Source organism: Accipiter gentilis, chromosome 15 (genome assembly GCF_929443795.1).
Source record: "Accipiter gentilis chromosome 15, bAccGen1.1, whole genome shotgun sequence".
Classification (NCBI taxonomy): domain Eukaryota; kingdom Metazoa; phylum Chordata; class Aves; order Accipitriformes; family Accipitridae; genus Astur; species Astur gentilis.
Window position 1 is genome coordinate 5,534,984 of NC_064894.1, and position 20,583 is coordinate 5,555,566.

General features: G+C 38.1%; 1 protein-coding gene across 49 annotated transcripts in view; it reads left to right on the plus strand.

The window, feature by feature from the left end:
- The window catches only part of RIMS1 (regulating synaptic membrane exocytosis 1), a 335,886-nt gene that overhangs the window by 293,686 nt on the left and 21,617 nt on the right, over positions 1–20,583 (plus strand). For 41 of the 49 annotated variants that reach the window (XM_049817970.1, XM_049817920.1, XM_049817933.1 and 38 more), the window contains one exon: positions 537–769. The exons of the other annotated variants lie outside the window; for them this stretch is intronic. In XM_049817970.1, coding sequence (XP_049673927.1) covers positions 537–769 — 233 coding nt within the window. The remainder of the gene's footprint in view (positions 1–536; positions 770–20,583) is intronic. 49 annotated transcript variants of the gene reach the window in all.

The window sequence follows — 20,583 nt, forward strand, 5'->3', positions numbered from 1 at the left end:
ATTATTGCATTTACCTTTAAAGAAGTGAGAGAGCGAAGACCAAAAAATACTACATATTGTATTATCTCTTTCTGTGAAGTGTGAAAATATGGAAGATGATATCTTCATATTTATTAGGTCTTAAGGCTTTGGCGAACAGTGCCGATAAGATACGCGTATTAACCTAGATATATTCTCTTGGCCCATAATCGTTTTCTTTGGTCATAAAATTGCTGGTTTATTGCTTTCTGTATTCTGGGGATATAGACAGGAAGGCTCCACGTGCCTTTTAAATGTTGTGTGTATGTCGCTCTGAAAAACATGGGAAACGGTTCATTTTATTTATTTCCCTCAAAGAAGTGAAGAACAAATTATAATTCTGGAAATATATACTCTGAGGAGCATCAAATTAACCTTTTATTTGTGAACCAAATAAATGAAAATGTATCAAGACTTAAAATTAATTTACTAATTAAAAAAAAAAAAAAAAAAAAAGGTTTTTGGAAATGCTGTTACACAGACAAATTAACATGTTTGTTTTTACTTTGTAACTGTAGTACATTTACTCCTAAAATGCAAGGCAGACGGATGGGGACTTCAGGGAGAATCACTAAGAGCACAAGTGTGAGCGGAGAGATGTATAAGCTGGAGCACAATGACGGGAGTCAGTCGGACACGGCTGTCGGCACGGTTGGAACAGGTGGGAAGAAAAGGCGTTCCAGCCTTAGTGCCAAAGTGGTTGCCATAGTATCTCGAAGGAGCAGAAGCACATCTCAACTTAGCCAAACAGGTGAGTGAGACACACTTTCCTGGTCGGAAACAGGACTCTCACCAAACGTGGTTTACCATTATTTCATCTGTGGCATCTGTGTTACATGTATATGGATATAGACCACTCGGGAGAGAAGGTTTTCCAGCTGTGAATAAATTTCTGAGATACTAATTTTCTTTGATCGTTAGGCATCTGCGAGAAACAATATACAAATGCCTTTTAGAATATGTACCATAACAACTTTCTGTCCTGATCAGTGATGTTTTCATCTCTCAGAAGCCTTGCTTACAGGTAGGCAAGCAAAGGCAAAGACACGTATGTGGCTATCAACAGTGGATAATGGTTTGGCTAAGAGCAGCTTTTTATGTATAGGAAATTTCTTCTAGCGCAAGAGTTGAGTACGAATGGGGGAATTGAAATCTGAGCAAATGAATGGCGGTTATGTAACTTGGATAAAAGGTTGTACCTGTACTGGCAAAAAATATGTTTTTACAAACTACCTTTGACTTCTTAGGCAAGAGTAAATCCAATATTTTTTCGTTAAAAACAACACTGGCAAATTGGGGTCAGTGATTTCAGATAAATTAAAAAACAGCATGATGCTTCGTTAGGAACATAAGACTTCCATCTCTTTATTGCGACTTCAGAAATCTTAAAAGCTTCGTATCCGCACAGCCTGAAGGAACAAAAGCTCATACAGAAATATACAAAAGGGGGAAAAAAAAATGTTTTAAAGTCCCTGTCCTGCTCCTATTGAGCCCCAGTGAAGACTTTTGCTCTTGTCTTCAGTGGGAGCAGGACCTGGCCCTAAGGGTTCTTTCTTATTAAAAGAAGGGAAAAAAGAGGAAAAGCTTCAGCCTAGCATAGAATGTACGCGTATGGCAGCATTCCTCTCACATAGTCAGGGTAATCTAAATGAAGGTAAGTAACAATATTGTTTATTTATATCATCAAATATCTCACCCTTTTCCCTTGGTTTTCTTTTTTTGCCAGATGAGCAGTAGAAGTGATTCTTTCAAAATGTAAAGCTTTAACAAAAAGATTGTAATACTTTTCTACACTACTCATTTATTCATTTTAAGCCAGAAAGCATATAATCATGCAGTTGGACCAAATGATAGATGTAGTAGGCGTATTTGAAGCTCAGCACTGTAATTAATAGTGCTGCTCGAAAATGCACTCTGCCCGAATATTAGACTAGAATATAGACAGTTGTATACGCTAAGTTGTTATTTTAGATGCATCAGAATCAATGACATGCTCTTAAAGTAATAAAAAGTGGTATTATATTATAGAAAAGATTTTAGATTCACGTTTTACTCCACTTACTATAAAGAACAAAATATTTTAAGTATTTCAGAGAATGTTTTTGTGGTTTGATCTGGTGTTCCTTTCTAGCTCCTAAATCTTACTGAAATAGGAATTGCTGTGACAGAGCAAATCTTTGCTCCGTCTTACTCAGTAGTCCAGCTCTGACCAGGAGCCAGGGCTGTATGCCTAAGGGCGGCACAGGGGGCTACCAAACATACAACGATTTGCTTGGCATGAGCCCTAACTCACTCTTCTCAGTGAAGTTAGTAAATAGCTTAAAATCGAAACTGTGACTTCCAAACACTTCTCAGCATTATCTATTTAAAGCTCAGATGTTTCCATTCTTCAGAGAAAGACACTATAGCTCTCCAAATTTTGCTTGGCATAAATTCCAAAACAGGAAAAATTTTGCAAGGAGTGGAGCACCTAAAGTTATAATGAAACTCAAACAGCAAATCAAATATGAAAAGTATGATTATGATTGTAAAACAGAGTTGAGAATGATATTTGCTTTGCCTTACTGTGGCTCAGGCAAACAGCACGATCTGTGGTCTAAGCAGAGCAAATAAAATGTGACATGTTTTGTCAGTCACTATTTTTTTAGTTAAATTATGTCAGAAATCATTGAATTGAATTAATCCATTTTTTAGGACAATATACACAAGAGGCGTGGTAGGTTTTCCGAAGAAAATCCATTGCTGAAGACTAAATACTCATGCCCTAAATCAGGGACCCACTGTCCTTCCTTCCTGTAGTGTACAAAAGGGGAGAAGTCTAAAAAGGTCTAATTAATTTTAATGTGTTGTGCCTAAGTAACTTAATAATGTCTCCACTATTGAGAATTAAAAAAAATAAATAAATCTGTTTTGACAATATTATATAAACTAGGTCCTTAAAATTGATTATGTAAAAATTGGTTCTAATAGCCAAATTCTGAAGTTTGAAAACTGGTGTGGAGGTGTATGGGCTGCCAAAAATTGGTGCCAGGTATGAACTTCTGCTACAGAACCTCGGTAACTGAAGGTGTGGTCTTGACACAGAGCATGTATTTTAAAGGAAGTATAAAAAATATAGAAATGTATTTGTAGCCTCCACAGTTTTTCCTGAACTGGTCAGTTCAAATTTTTTTTTCCTATGACTTGCATGATTGTAAGTCAGGTATACATGACATATATAGTTATTTGTTTTTGAAAACTCAAAAGAAAAGATCAGAAATAAAACAAAAGGTCAGATATTTCTTGAAAATCAGAGGTTCCTTATTTTTGTGGAACATGTAGATCTGAAATGCTAGTTTACTACTGTCTTCAAAACCAGTAAAATTAACTTCCATCTTGCTTTTTCTCATTTGAAGAAATGGTCAATAAGAGCTGAATTCAACTTTTTTTAGATACTTATTGCTTTTAGCATACTGCACAGGTTTAATCTTACAGAAAAATAGAAGTGGTGTGTATGAAACTGCTACTAAGTAGCTGTTATTTCTGAGAGCTGATTTTCTTTTCAATTGAAAAAGGGGGGGGGTGTGAGACTGTATGCGTGTATGTGTCTATATATACACACGGACCTCTTTGCAGATACAGGGCAGACCCACTTGCGTGTTAGATTTAGAAGGACCAGTAATCACATTATTTTGTGCAGCCTTCTTCAGTGCTTTTAAAAATATTTCTTCTGAATATGTGCTTTATAAGATTGTCAGTGAAAGAATCGGGTTTTATTTTTATGTAAATCTGCAAGGAAAAGTATGTATTTCTGCTGCACCCGCCTTTTGATTATGTTTAAGATTTCATAATACTTTTAGTAACTGTTCATTGAAATAACAAAATCCTTACTTACTATGGTTTGTTCATTGTGCCCGCAAATTGGATAGATTTTATAGTCCATCAAAAAAAGCTTGTAATCTTCTGGCAGTATTCCTAATGAAAATCCAGCTCTGCTTATGCTATCACAGTTAAAAAGAAGGGGGAAAAAAAGAAAAAAAAAAAAAAAGCAAAACCCCCAAAAAGGCCACAGAAGAATGAAAATAGCTCCAGGCATGTTCTGTACAATTTTAGTTACAATCCAACTTTTCTAGCTTTCTTTACCAGCCTAATTTTTGTAAATAAATATATACATATATACAAAATAAATATATAACTGCAGACTTTCTAAATAATTACAGCAACTAAGTTTAAATCATAGGAAAATGATAGGAAAATAGATTACGGTAGGAAATCATCATCTATTGTCCTGATTTTGTGATACAGCACCCTATAACCCTACAGGTATATTATAGTTTCCTAATCAATGAGTGACTGAGGGCAGTATTGATCATACTGCATTTGGATTTGGGGTCCTGGGTTCATTTTGAAAGAGTTAAAAACTGCTGCCATAGGAGGAAAGAGTTTTATTACAGAATTTATACCATAAATAGAGACATAATAGTGCATTACAAAGTGGATGGAGGTAATGGTAGAGGTATCACCAGTGAGATGAGTTCTGGAAAAAAGGAAAAGCTCGATCTCAGATAAACGCAAGTATTCCCATCCCTGGATCCATGCAGAGGCGTGCGTTAAGAAGGCGAAAGGATTCCTCCCTTTTGCTTTCTAACCCCTGGTCAGCAGACAGGGGTTCAGAAAGATCATCTGCTAATAGGAGCACACTTTTCTTGTACTTTTTAAGTGCTGACAGTGCTTTGCGACCATTCTGACACTGTATCTTCACCGTCTCGCTATCCGAGATTTGGTAGCGTCACATCTCTGTGACGTATTCAGCCTGATGCAATTACCTGTGGGTCAGCAAGACAGGTTTTTCTCTTTAAGGCAAATATCCCATTGCTGTTTTCATAGGATTTGTTTTCTGATGCTGTTCTTTTGTATTAGCATCTCCTGTTCATCCAGACAAAATGCAACAAGATCCCCAATTTTCTAATGGTAGAATGAGAAAATTATCGTGGAAGTCAGAATGACCATGAGCCTTACAGCTATACAGTTACACCCCGCAGGTGTAGTTTAGTCTTCTGGAATTCACCTGTTGTTCGCTGTGTTGTAGAGGAGCATTTTCAAGTATTTGCTTGCACTGGGCATTTACCTCTGCAGGAATGCCTAGCATTTACACGGGAGCTTCCTTACCTACAGATACCTCCTTTTTGTTAAGTCTGCACGCTTTGCAAATCTTTTCCTTCACGTTAGACTGCGTGTACTTGAAAAGTAACTCTCTGCAGCCTAGCGGAAGCCTGGCGGTCCGTCCTGCAACTCACTCAGTAGCCGTGTTTGGCTGTTCGGTATTATTTCTGTGAGAGTCCTTCCTATCCGGGTTGTTATTTTTCCCAGAGCAGAGCATTAGAGCTCGCTTTGCGTAGTTGTGGTGATCTGCGAGGACGGCGGCTCTGTCGCACAAAAAGAATGGAGGGAGATTGACGTTAAGATGGATTTCTCTTTTTGGCCGATCTAAAAAAAGTCTGTAGTGCAGCAGCAGGGATGGTGGTGGTGCCTTGGGGTGGGTGACAGGATCTGGGCTCTAAACCTGACGCCGTGGCAGCGAAGAGCAGCAGGTCCCCTTGGACCCAGCAAGAGCTTCGTGCTCATCCTGCACGCACCCAACTGCTTCTGCAGCAGGAGGGGGGAAACGCACCAAAGGATGAAGAATAGTACTAAAAACGAAGCAAAAGACCTGATTATTTTTGTAAGAGGAACTCTTTGTTCTAGTAATGATCCTTAATTCTTTGAAACCATTGAGTGAATGTAAGCACGTTCTCTTTTATTTACTGTTGCCGTCTAGCTGAGGAATTCACTACCCTTAATAGAAACATAATTCAGTTCCAGTTACTCATCTTCCAAAAGATTTCCTAATAAGGGCTAGTATTTTTCAAACACAGTTCTGCCGCTCTCTTGAGCTCGTGTTACATGTGGCTCTTTTCCTTTTTCCTGAAACATACATTTTGACTGTCTCCTGTTATGTAGTGAGTTGACTTGTGCTCAAAAGCATTCGTTTGTTTTTCTGTCTATTTGCATTTTCTCCCTAGAATTGTTAACAGAGATATTACAGCAGCAAGAACTGTACTTTGGGCTATTTCCAATATATGAGTAGTGTGGGGTTTAGGAGAATTTATTCCTTTCCAGAAGTATAATCTTGATTTTAGCTAAGCTATGACATACATGTCTTGTAGAACTAGAATTTGAAAATATGCCAAATGTATTTAATAAGTGTAGCTTCACTGTTATGTTTCTATTGGGGTTTCTTTATGAAATGTTTTATAGAAAGACCTACTGATAATTCTAGTTAACTAAGCTTTGTTTAAAGAGGATTTTTATTTGCTTTTTTCATCTGATTCACACTGCATTCACAAGTTTTATTTTGTGCAAGTATAAACACTGAGCTGAAATAATATCAAAATTATGACAGAAAAAAGAAATAGAGTGATGCCAAAGTACTATCAAGACGGAAAAAATGTCTGCTATCATCACATTAAACATTTGTACATAAATACCTATATGTAAGAGAATGTCAGCCTTAAACTTGAATTTTATTACCCTTCATATGCTTCTTGCGTGAGCAGGGCCACAGTTTCTGGCTTTCTGGAAGTTGTGGGATTTTGTAGAAAGGTTTGGAGTACCTGCAGTCATCCAGAGGAAAAATACTCTCATTCTGTGGCACGGGAATGAATTCCTGTCTTACAGAAGAATAAAGCCCCTTTTTTTAGAGTCAGGTGATCTAGCTTAATTTTGATAGACCTGAACTTTTTTTTTTTCCTTTCCAAAGCAGTCCTTTTCTTACCTAACATAAACTTTGATTTTCATTTGAATGAGATAGCCTGTTCAGCATGAAACAACTCATTCAATTTTTCAGTATGGATTTGGGAGCTCAGGCTATCTAGTTTAAAACTGAAAAGAACAGAAATAGCTGGATCTGCAGTATTTTCATCACTGGGTTGTTCCGAGCGTCTAGATGAAGTTTGGGGCAGAACTGACTTGTCATATACAATTGTCTACATAATTGGCTGCTCAAGACTGTTAATCTCACCATTTTTTGTCAAATTTTGCAGATTCTCACACTATGGCCTTTTTCCTGATACTTCCAGTAAATGCAACACAGAGTTCCAGAGAGCAGATCAAAATATTTCATAGAAAGAAAAATTTTGAAATCTGGCCAGTACATGGCAGTATTTCTTACAAACCATTTATGGTATTATTTTTCTCATGTAATGAAGAATTTGCAATAATTTGAAAAATGTTTTAAAACTATTCTCAATTCTTCCCCACAAACACACAACTGAATTTTCTTTGCACTCTTTTATAGATCACCTTTAATGTTTTGCTTGCTTGCTTGTAGCTTCAGTTTAGCTACAGTCAAGGACAAAGTGGGTCTTTGCATCTAAATATGGACAGAGATTCTTCTTTGATTCCAGCACAGTTTTTCAAATATGAATGTTATATCTCTAAATCCATTCTGGGAAAGAAATGATTTGATTCTGGATCTTTTAGAAAATAAACCCAAGTTTTCAAACTCTTGAGGGTTTTTTTATAAAACTTATATAAAAATGTGTGGTAATCATATATTTGATGCTAAAATACTGGTGGGCTGAGTTTAAAAAAAGTGCCTTTAGCTGAATGCAAAGAACCATTAGATTCAGAGACACTTTTCGTCTTATTTAGCACTTTTACTTGTGAATGTGAAGATGAGCTCTGAGGGATTTTTCAGTATTTTTTTTGGCTAGGAATAGAACTATTAGCAACAGAATCCAAAGGAAAAGCAGTAAACCTAACCTAAGACAAAAAGGAGGATCAACAGGTGTTTTTAAGGGATTTGCAAGGATAATAATGATCATCATAATAATAGTAAAGTTTGCCGCTTTTATTGCAGCTGATGATGTTAGTGCATTTATAAAAACCCTGTATACTTATCTATAATGTAACTAATAGAGTCTGCAATACAGATAATGGCCCTTAGATACTCTGAATTGCATATTATAAGTAATGAAATATGTAGAACTCAGTAAAATTATGAAAAAATGTTCACAGGATTTTTTTTAAAAAATAAGTTTCAAGTTTTTTGGCAAGTCATTAAGTCGGATGAAAAACTATTTCAATTCTAACAGCTTACAATGTACGTCTTGAAAGGACACAATTCAGCTTGAGTATTTCCTTAAATATGAATAAATATGAACGACATTTTAAAACAAATGCTGACAGCATCAGATGGAGCAGGTATCAGTTCACAAACCATTTCAGTGTTGCCGAATAGCCTTTTTTTTTTTTTTTTTTTTTTTTTTTTTAAATATCAAGCTCTCCCTCCTGCAATACTTTTAACAGGTCATGAAGGGAGGTTGAGTTCAGCTGGCTGAGACCCAGATAAGAGCAGCATTGCAGGACAGGAGAGGACAGATGATAAATGAGGACAGTCACTGGCCTTGTTCCCACATGCATCAGGCTGGCAGCGTATCTGCTAGCCAGGGCTATCGGCCAGTCCGATGTTGACTTTGTTTCCGAGAAGGAGCCGCAGTCTAATGTAAACTGTGCGACAACGGAATTTGATCTCTGGTTGTATAACATTTATTGCCCAGAGTCCTCTCCCTGCTTTCGATGGCATGTAAATTAAATTAACATAAGTAATAACCACTTTGGCAAGTCTTAAAATAGGACGAAGGTAGAAGAGATGAAAATGAGCACGTCATATCACTTGCTAGTCCAAACTGGCTTCCTGCCAGCCAATCTGATACGCAAAGAGAAGGGAAAGAAAAGGACCGAGGCACCCGATGGATTTCTGCTCCTTCAGAACGAAGCTCGGCTCTTCGGTGGCGTCCGCTCGCGCTTCGTGCGTGAACGCTGCTCGTGAGCAGTGGGGTTTATTCCGTGGAACTGACTGCTCTCTGTGCATGTGGCTGACTTTCAAAAAACATACCAGGCGTGATTTCTTTTTAAGGAAATCGATCAGAGACTAGTGAGAATTTAACAGAGGTTTATATTTGACAATTTTTTTCTATTTTTACAGTGGCTTTTCTTTTTCCTTTGTGCTGGTATTTCAAGTGTTTAAATTAAACTTTCAGTGATTTTTGGGCACTCCATTTGACTAGCTGGTTTGTTGCATCTGCTAAATTTTCTTCAAATTGCCAAGAAAAGACAAAGAAAAAAAAACAGCCTAGGAAGTTAGCAAAGTTGGGATCTCTAAGTCATTGGCATGTTGTCAAAGTGCAAATATTTTTATCAACTGTGGCGTATGTTTACAGTTTCATCAGCATTTTGAATGTTGTCCCAGCCTTTCTTTAGTTTGCTAAGCGTGCGAATTTTAGAATGTGATGGTCCTATAACTTCCAAAAGGGGACCGATAGTGTAAAATGTTAAGTTTGTTTAAATCTGTATTGATTTCTATTGTATTGTTAGGTGCTACATATATCAGTTACTCGGTATAACTTACTCTAAGACATGAAAATACTGTGCAATATGGAAGTTGAATTACTGTTTCCTGTTGTACAGACTTCAATATAGTTAGTTACTTAGACCTCAGCAAACAGTACGTGTTGCCTCTATATATCCTCAGGTCTCTGTTGGAAGGTTCATCCCTGAACTTGCCTGAATTTATTAAAATTTGACAATCTGTTTAGATTTTCAGACTGAAGTCTACAAATATTTAACTGCAGTGTCATACACTTAAGACATTCAAAGGACTGAAAGAGTAAACTACAGTATTTTTTTCAGTGGTCTGTTGTGTGTTCATCCTCATAAGTTACCTGAGAATTGCTTTGAAATTACTTAGTATTTATAAAAGTCCTTGATGCTCACAGACAGACACTCATATATGGTTTATTTAATTTACTCACATAATCATTTTTCATATTGCAAAAGTTCGGTTTCTGGTGCCTGATAGCTTCAAAAGCATTGCTTTATAAGAAATCTTAGAAATTAGATGTTTTTCTTCTGGGAAGCTCTAGACGTCTGGCGATCCCAGCAGAAATTCCCAGTGTTTGACCAGTCAGAATTGGCCACCCATTCCTGCTAGATTCTGAAAAATGCAAGATTTGATAGTACTGAAGAAAGAAACCAAGGCAGAAGAGTCCGTATGAGAAGGCAGTGTGAGATACCGCCTCTTCGCACTGTCAGTGCAGAGGAGAAACCTGGTTTACTCCCCTTTGAGCACTCTTGCTGCCTCCTCTCCAGTTTCCTCATTTACTTCTGTGATTTGTGAAGCACCGAAGTTCCGTGGTTATGTAAGATAGGGTGGCTGCCCAAAACAGACACCCAACTTCTGTTTTTGAAGCTTGGGTTAACTGGGTGACTGACTTCGATCTTAAATGGTGCTTGTAAAATACGAGTGTAAAACAGTAATGAAAGTTGGTTTTTTTAATCGTGCCTTTTGTGCCTTTGGGATAAAATCGACATCTTGGGAATGCATTTATTCATGATGATTTCTCTGGTCTCAGAACAGAACTTGTCAGATTGACAAGTTATCTTAACGCAGGTATATGCAAATGGATTTCCTGTTTATAGAGCAGGTTAAGGGAGGAATCTCACGGCTGCTGTTTTGATTAGTTTTGCTTTCACGTGGCTGTTGCTGGCTTTATTTATAGCTCTACCATTTGATTAGATTTGATGGTGCTAAGTGTTCTCTCTCAGAGCGTGGCCAGACTGAAACACTGAATTAGGTATAGATGTGACCCAGGATTTATGTATAAAAGTAAATTGGTTTTACCCATCACTCTCCCTTTGAAAATTATCCTACTAACCATCTTTTCTCCTGCCTGAGCAGCTCTTTTCTGGAGTTCATGGTCAGGGCAGGGTGGGGAGATTTCTTTGACAAGGCTCATCCGCTTGCTTCAGTCTGGACTCCAAAGTGACTAAAATGTTAATAGGGGAAGATGTTCAAGTGGCACTGAAAACAAACTCCAGGGTGTATACACAGCAGGGTTGGCTTGGTTGTTTCGCATACTGAAAGTATTCTGTTGAAGTTTAGTATTTATTGATAGGAAAGGGATAGTTTACCAGGAGAACGTTTTGAGTTGCCTCCACCTTAGAGGCATACCATGGTAGGAACCAGGTTCTTCTGCCTAGGCAGAGGTGCTCCACAGCGCTCTGAAGTGGTCACTTGAGAAGGGTCACACACAGGATCCGATTCATGTAGTAACCAAACTCTTTCTCTGGAGTCTCAGTAGTGGCCCTTGTGAGGCACAGCCGCTCCAAGAGTTGGGTGTGACAGAGCTGAGTTCCATTTGTATTGCACTTAGTTCTCCTCTGACGTGAAGAAGATGCACAGTTCTGGCAACAGGCTCATATCACAGCAAGAAGAGAGCTGTCATCTCTAGCATGTGTTGGAATAGGCCACTTTTGATATATTTATGCAGGGATTATAGAGCCCGGTCGGGACTTAGCTCTTAACAGATGAGCCATTGTCACTGATTGGGGAATCCAGGAGAAAAGGGGCCTGAGAAGGTGACAGAAACTGTGGTGCGTTTGAGTAGCAGTTCACAGTTTTTCTTTAACAGCACTTACATAGCTGCAAATACAGTTACACTTAATTTTTGTTCAGGCAGCATTTTTATGCTCCATGCCTGGGTACAGGCCTTTATCCTATACTCTGCTTCAAGAGGGTAGACATGTTTATGGCCAGCTTGGGAACAATGGCAAGAAATTCGATGGGATCCCCAAATTCCTCTTTTAGCCAAGGTTCGGGCTTTCCCAGTCTGCCTCACAGTAGTTTCTGGTCCAAAGTTTGCCCATGGCCAAAATCCCAGGCCCATTAAATGGTCTTGCATTTATTTTGGAGCCTTTGTTTTTAAACATCTGACCATGTTCCCGAAATATTCAGAAGAGTGACTCCTCACAGTAACCACCTCCAGATTGCAACAGCCTACTGCAACACCAGTTAAAGTTTACTGACTTGGGCAGGGGGATACTCTGAAGAGGGCAAAAAGCCCCTCTCCAGTCCTAGTTGGTGTGGCCCAGAAACAAATCTTCCTGTGCAAATGCTGGTGACTGAATATTTGACGTCATGGATTGTTTCATTTACCTGGTGCCATTTTATTGCATGTGGCAGCTGCTTTCATTGCTTTACTTGCTCTGGATCAAAAAAAAAAAAAAAAAAAAAAATCTGGGGCTGCATCTAGAAAAACTTGAGCACAAATCCTCCAGCCACTAATTCCCACTTATTGCGCTTATCTCTTCAAGGAATCCCATATGTCCATGTCTCTCGCATCATGCTTTTTCAATACACCGATACGGTACGAGGTGTGCGTCAGGAGCTGGAGAGGGGTTGTGGGATAGAGCGGGGGGAACCCTGCCGTTGGCAACTAGAGAGGCACTGTTCTTCAAAGAAGCAGATCAGGATCCATAATCACAGCGAGTGGGATTAGTCCGAGCAAGTGCAGGTGTCCACGGAGCAGGACAGTTCATCGCTTTCTTTCTAGGCAGCAGAGAGAAAGGTACGCTCCTGCGCATGGCTTATCCATCCTCAAGTAAATACCTGAGATAGCAAAAACGAACTGCACCCTAAAATATCTGTTTCCCTCTCTACGCTCTAAAAGGAGTCTGGCAGGACTAGCTCCAGTACAGCATCGACAGACACGTAAAATTCCCTTCTGCTCCCAGCCTTTGCTTTGTTCCTCCTCAAAGGCCGGCAGTAGCAAGGGCTTCGGCTGCCCCAGCCCTTCATCTCCTGGAGCTGAACCCTGCAAGGTTTTCTGTTGCCGCTCTTGCACAGAGGAGAGGGATACAGCCGAGTTGCTTGGATAGAAGAGGTCTTGCTTCAGAAATGACCCAGCTGCTGAGCTACCCAAACTACAGACTTTCTCGTTCTTGCAGCTCGGCGTGCAATAGGCAAACTGTGTCGCAGCACCAGGTTTGATCCTCATCTTGCTGCGTGATAGCAAAGTTCAAATTACAAATTCAAAAGCGCCTTTGGCACACTTACAGTGAAATGACCACTTTTTAAAGAGGGTGTGTTTTGTCACTGGTACAACTGACTTAAGTTTTCTGATGCTATTTTTGTAGGAGATCAGATAATGTTCTTACTAAGATGGAGTAATTCTCTACCTTGTAAGCAGTTTCTCTCATTTGCTCTGCTGATTGCTCAGCATCCATAAGAGTGGCACGATTTGGTTGCAGATGTGAAGTCAGAGTTTTCTAAGTCTCTGTGTGAATGCTAATCAAGAGTTACATATATATGTGTGCCTATTTTATATTTTTTTATTAATTGTTTGCATGAAGGAAGCCATTAATATACTTATATAAAGGATAGTGAGATTGTCAGCCTCGGAAGAAAAGTACTGCCATGAAAAGCCTTTAAGAAGTCTGCTGGTTAACTGTTCTACATGTGATCAAATCAGAAAAATAAGGGAAGGCAGGTTTAGGACTGATGATCTCCTTAACTATCTTACCTTTTCTGATAAGCAAATGCTATCATCAGAATTAACACTATGTAATTGGTATAAATCTTTCCAGTCAAACCAAAAATCAAATCACCATGTAGATGGAAATGACACAGTGAATTGTAATTTTATTGTAACTTTAATTGGTGGCACTGTCAGCACAACTGTCATGATCTGAGCCTTTCATACATTGTCATCAGTCAAGCTTAATATGTAATAACAGCATTGTCCTGTGATGCCTTGTTTATGATGAAAAAGTAAGTACTTTCACTAATATTCTTTTTTCAGTGTACCATTAACACAAATACAACTTTTTTCTATTATGTGACACTGCCAGTTTCTACAAACTGGGAATCTCATAATGCTGTTAGTCTTCAAAGGGCAATCGGAGAGCACAGCGATGTGCTGTTATTCATCTAGTGCTGCCATGTGTTTGGTGCTGGTATAATGAGCAGTAAATACACGATCTTAGTTTTACGGCGGGGGGAGGGGGGGAACTCTTACATGTTAATGCTTTTATTGATAATATGCTTCTTTATTATCATATTAATATTACTTTTCACATATAATTGCAAATAGTCTGTTGCTGAAAGAGCAAAAATATTTGGACAACATGAACTTGAGTTAAAAGTGAGGAAGAGAAAGAGTGAGGCAAATCAAATGTCCAGCTGGATCAGTGATTGCTCCCAAAAGGAGGGCTGAATTATGTCAGTTTAGGGTGACAGATAGGACTTCTCCTGACTTTTTTCTCATCTTTTACTCTCTCTCTGTGTTCACGTGGTACCCATCACTACAATATTGGCAGTACTTACGACAGAAGCGGTGTGCCATAGAGAACTAGGATCATCAGCGGTTTATAAAAGAACTGTGAATGAAATGAGGTTGCAAAACTGAGAAGTGAACCTTGATGCTTTGCATCGCAGCATTCCTTTTTCACTTAAAGACCTTCCTTCTTCCCACAGGCACACTAGTCGGCACGTTACATACACAGGCTGTTTGTCTTTATGTGTAAAAAGTCCTCTTTGTTGGTGGGATATGCTTATTTTTAAGAAATCAATTGCTCTTGAGAGCTTGTTGCTGAAAAATCCCATTGATTTCATGGCTTAAGAATTTGGTAACCCGGTAAGAGTGTTTTGTAGAATAAATGGATGACCTTTTGCAGATTGCTTTTTTTCTGTTTGTTGTCCAAAGCTTTCTATCCTGGTCAGAGTTGCAGCAGCAGTATAGCCATCATTTTGCAATCCCAGCTGGAGCAAGAACTGCTATGGCTACTATGTAAACATGTACTCTTGAACTTCGCTTTGTAGTGCAATCTATTTTATGCGCTCTTAATTTATGTTCTGACTTTTATAGTTCATGTCAGACCTCTTTAATAGTAGCGATGGTTCTTTGTTCTTTGCATTGTTGGCAGTCGTAGACCTTAAAGCGTTTTACAAAGGAACGGTAAGTGCCATTGTCCCATTTTTATTGAGGAACAAACTCCAGGACTGGAAGTGACCTACTGAAAATCTCACAGCCTGCAGAAGAGCCAAGACTTCCTAAAAACTTATGACCGTAATTACCAGATTTGAAAATATTTCTGACTGTTTAAAGTACCTAGGAGCACATTATAAGAGATATAGTAATCTCATTGAAATGATGCTGGAAAAGAAACAACCCAGAGTGCCCGCAGAGTGTGCCTGCATGTGTGTGAGCATGTGTGCGTAACCTTTAGTTAGGGGTATTGTTTTAAGCAAAGTTTCCGTGGGACCTTAAATGTCCATACATTAAAGCGTGTCTAAATATCACTTCCATATTAAACATGTTTAATAATATTTACAATACAAACTAGGACAGTGTCAGCTTTCTTGAAATGGGAATCTGTGACTGAAAGCAATACGACGTTTGACCCCTACAACATGTTCTAGTAGGACTCACACCTCTGTGCTGCTGGGATATAATGTGGGTCGTGCATACATTCATCCTTGGCTTCACTTAACAGCTTCATTTCTTGTGTCCTAGTAAGAGTGCTTCTATTTGGGGGATTTCAGTTAAATACTCTACCAGGAAGGACTTGCTTTAACACAGTACGTTATTCTCTGCAGTGTAAAATTAGCTAAATGAGCAAATAGTAGTACCTGATTTCTTGACATATTTTAGTGATATTATTATAAAAGGTATGTTAAACACAAGCTGAGTCAGAACTTCACTGTAAGAAGATTCCTAATTTTTTTTAACTTGGTGAACTCAGTTGAACTGTGAAGAAATGCAAAAGATATGTGAACAGGTCATTAACTAAATTAAAATAATTACAAATAGATTCATCCATCACTGGCTAGCCTTGAAAATGTGTATGTTTATACTCGCATCCTGTTGACCATTCTTTCAGCTCATATTTTGTACTTCAGTAAATAGCATGGTGACATTTGTTATCTTGCTTGATGGCACAGTGGTGAACTCTCTGTAACAAGATCTTTTTATTCAGATTGCTAGTTTTTCTATCAAAATAATAGCTTATCACTGTCATAAGTTATCTTTGCAACATACCTGAAAATACTGTCATTACCTGCCTTGCTGAATAGGAAGATGGCATGATAAGCGATCACTTAAGTGTACGCCAGATGTTTTTTGTAATACTGAAGAAAAGCAGACCAGAATTTCACCCTGATTCTGGGTTGGTGCTTTATTTGTTCTTGTGTTGTTGGGATGACTAGAACAGAACATATTCTAAATTCCTGGACTGTGAGTTATATTAAAAACCATAATACTATTTTATATAGCTCATATCCTACTAGCTAGGTAATGGTAATTATTTCAAATTTTCAGGCACCATTGTGCCAGAGCAGGATTTTTAGGGAAAGTTGACTTTGGTTTCTAAAGTGCATTATTTTCCTCACTGTTGAAATGCCATATTGTCACATTACAAACATACTGGAAGTTTGATTTAAATATGATGCATCAAGCATCTAGATGAGGGTGAGGTCCAGTCCTATGTATGTTTCACAGGGAAGAGTCCCATGGAGATCTACACATGATGAACTTGGACCTTGGTGAAAATTCTGCATGGTTTTGTGAACAAGTATGTAAGACAAAAAACCACTTCTTTCTAATATAGAGGAAAAGAAAACATTCAGTAGGACCATGCACTTCAGATTTGTTTTAAATTACCCATGCTTTTATATTTAGCTTGATATAGTCAATGAGCCTGTGTAGCCCAAAGTTCCTCTGCAGATGACACAAAAATGTATAGAAAAGTTAAGGCCTTCGAAAAAGTTTTGGTCTTCATTGTACATCTTCCTCTTTCCCAACTTGGCATACACATAATACAGTCTTCAGAGAAAGACCACCACTGGACAACGGTGTCCAAACAAGAAAGATGGCTTTTACTTAAAAATTTCTGTGGAAGAAAACATAAATTCTTCTAAGAACTTTTCTGACTATATATTGCAAGTTCTTGACTTGAGAGAAATGCCTTCAGTTTTCATCTAGAATATGTTCTTTTTGTTAAAAATTAAATACATGTCTTTAAAGCTGAGGAAAATAGGAGATACTGTGAATATATATATATTCTTCTGGAAACTATGCAATGAGGCACATTGTATGAAAGAATTATAAAGTAAAATAATTTTTAGATTTGAGTCATCTTTCAGTGACATTGGCTCCTGTTGCCACTGAAATGCACATCAAAACTCACTTCAAAAGAAACTGGAGATTATCTTCATTACATATCTTCAGTGCTGCATCACTAATGGATAAGGTAAAGGCTGTGATTACAGTCTCCTTTTCGCAAATATCCTCTTTCTAATAGCTGACATGCTAGTTTTTATATTTTTCATAGTCTAAAGATGGTGTATTTAATAACATATAATCATTATTATCTAAAGGCTCTGAAATAGTTATTATACTAATGATGTACGTTACTTAAGCTTATTCAAAGTTCCTTCTATATTGTTTCTTATTTTAGCAGTAGCTATATCATTTAACTTACCAAGAAGTTTCCCAAACTTTTCCTTTTGTGATGGTTGCATGCTCCTGATGTTATCTTTCATAATGATTTTGTTAGAAGTTACCTGACAATAAGTTTTATTATGTCCGTCCAGTCTTTACTTACTCAAGAGGGTAGTAATACCAGTTTTAGATAAATGAGCCGGGATTTATGCACTTTTTGTTGTTATTTTCTCTTCAATATTCTGTCATGTTAGATTCTGTGGTACTCATGGAGTTTTAAAATCTGTTGTATTATAGAGGCTATAATAACAAAAATACATGTTTCCTTAAATGGCATTTCATAATAACAGAGCAAGATCATGTTTTTAAGTTTTATCTTATGTGATTTTGATTTATATTGTATATAGCAATCTTTTTTTCTGTGCATATATTGTGTTTAATCCTTATTTTGATGACATCTTACCTGCATAGAATTTACATGTCTTATTTTTGCCTACTATTTAACTGGCTGTTGCTATTTTTATAGCAACCTGTACTCAATAACAGCTAACCTCTCACACTGTGAACATACCCAAAAAGAAGCACTCTCATTAATGATCATAGTAATCCTGAGCAGCAAATAGAGCTTATCTGTCAGTTCCAAGAAAAAATACTATCTGAAATAATTTGTGTAATATACAGATAATAAGAGATTAGTGCATCTGTTCCAAAGAGCCTGACCTTCAAACCATTAGCTCGGCAAGATTCAAGCACCATGGTGTAATCCTGCTATGAAAGGCAAGTTTGTTTTACTTTTGTATTTTATGATCTTCATCCATGAGCTAATATATATTGAAATCCCTGGAAAGATGTAGTACTTCTTGGCTTAAGTTATTCTATGCTAAGTTAGAGACTAAAATTACTGTAAAAGGCAAGTTTCTGGTTTGCCAGTAGTAAGCCTAGGACTGTGAAAATAAGGTGTGCTTTTTATATTTTCATTTCGTGCCATCTACTCTGGGGAGCCATCTTTCTATATGCTATCTGCAAGTAAATTCGGATTTTGAAATCTGTGGTTCAGACTGGCTGCTTGATTACTGTAGATTTTCATGTTTGGTTTTATGATGTGGATTTGAAAGTTTCCCTTCATACCGAGCTGTTCGATTTTCTGCTGCCCTTTCTCATTTTCTTTGTGTCGATGTCCATATGCAATTTTTGTTTTCCAGTTTGTTTTAAAATGGTTGTCATCTCTTCATCTGTGATAGGTTTGTTAGTGCCCTCTATATCAAAACAGCAAGAAAATGTAATGGTTGGTCTTAGCCTCTGCCTTTGGATAATGTAGAAAGAGGAAAATGGCCTGTTAAATAGTTTGGAAGTATTGGAATTAGCTTCGTATTGTGCTGGAATGTCTATTATCAGCATACATGGAGCAATATTTGCAGATATTCTATTAGCTCAAGACAAGTGCCTTTAATCATTAAACTTACTAATATGCCTGCACCATTGCATTAAAATTTGTAGTTCAAGTAACCCTGTGTTTTACTTGGCATAGCATTTTGGAAGTGTTTTCACTTCAGAAATAGCTAGAAGTTTGGGAGGGAGTTGCATTTTTTTCTGTAGAGATAGGCTGTATTAGCACCGTTTCATTTTCTTTTTCCATCTCATCCTGCCTTGTGTTTGAAAGGGCTTTAAAATTTGGTAAACACTGCCTGTCTGCTTATATTTATTGGCTCTAAACCAGATCTTTCAAATACTAATTTATAATATGTGGCTAATTCTCCCTTGTGCTTGTATTTTTCTTAGCTTTTTATTGTGTTTGTAACAGATAAATTATATGAGAAATCTATTATCAAACAAGCCAACAGACACAATAAAGAAATCTTGCTTTGTAATAAAAATTTAGCGTAATTTACCAGAGAAAACACAGAACAGCTCTTCTTGTATCAGTAACCTTTCCGCCTGGTGTCTGTTGACCGTTGTCTCATCTCCTTTGCCTTTGAGAAGGACGAGCGCTTCCTCGCTAAGCAAGGTTTGCAACCCAGAAAAGGGAGCTAAGGAGAAGGAGAAATGGGCAGCCGTAGGGACCTGCAAAAATAATCTGGATTCATTTTTAGTGGCAAAAGGCAAGGTGTTACAGAAAATCCTGCTGTCTCGCATCTCTCCCTACCTCGCCCAGCAATCAAAGCCATACTGATGCGGTGGCAATTTTTCGTGCTGGTGTCTGTCTGCGGCACAGCTGAACCTTTACGTCTTGTCAGGAGAGTTTTCCTCACTGCGTATTTGATAATGGAAATTGATTGGAAATTGATATTTCCAATGATAACAAACCAGCAATACTGGATGCAAACCTTAGGATTTCGTAGCAGAGTTATGCCGGAGCATTCATTTGGGAAGGTTGGCTGAACGTTCTGTCTCTAAACTGTGTCTTCGTTCGCAGTTGTCCACTTTCAATAATATAAACACACAGGGAACAATTATATCGTACAGTTACGCAGTGTTTATCTAGCACAGATCCACCGCCCAAGTCCGTAGGTTTTTTTTACATACTGACTGCTGTAACTAATGTAAACCAGTTTGAACGTAATGCCACAAACAGCTGTTTTAAAACGAAAACCTTCAGCAACTGGCTCGCTCACTACTTTACCTGTCTTAACTACTACTGTGAATAAAAAGCTGATTAAAAAGATAAATTTTGCACCAGGACCACCATTAAGTGGATCTGAACTCTAGCTGCCCAAAAGACAGAGCCTCTCCTGAGTTTTTAGTCTCCCTTCTGGCAGCTGTTACCTGGGCTGACCTCAAATGCGAGAGGTAGGTCCGTGGGTCATCGCAACATAGCTGGCTTGGGACTTTATGTAGTCACATTTAAAAAGAAGTTAATTCAAAAGCAAAGTAAACCTTAGCATAGGTACTTCGGCTGAAGAAGAGCGTGGATGTATGTTACTGCAGCTGCAACTTCAGAGGGATCACTGATGGTGATACAGGTACAGCACTGCAGACAAGGCTGCAAAAATAGCGTGCACATTTGTGTTTAGGAATGGAGAAAGTTTAAATGAAAGTTTGTTTTGGGGTGTGGTACTTTGGAGGCTGCCCAGAAAAACTTGCTCTGTAGAGAGTCCGAGGCTCAAATTCGCTCTTCCTGCAGCGGTGGAGGAACAAGCCAAACTTTTGGTCAGCCTTTCTGTTACAGATCCGGAATTGCAGATCAAACAGTTACCATCCTGGCGAGGGGGTTTGGTCATACAAATAAGAAAAACAAGGAATGATTTTTCCTGAGACTAGGAGAAGG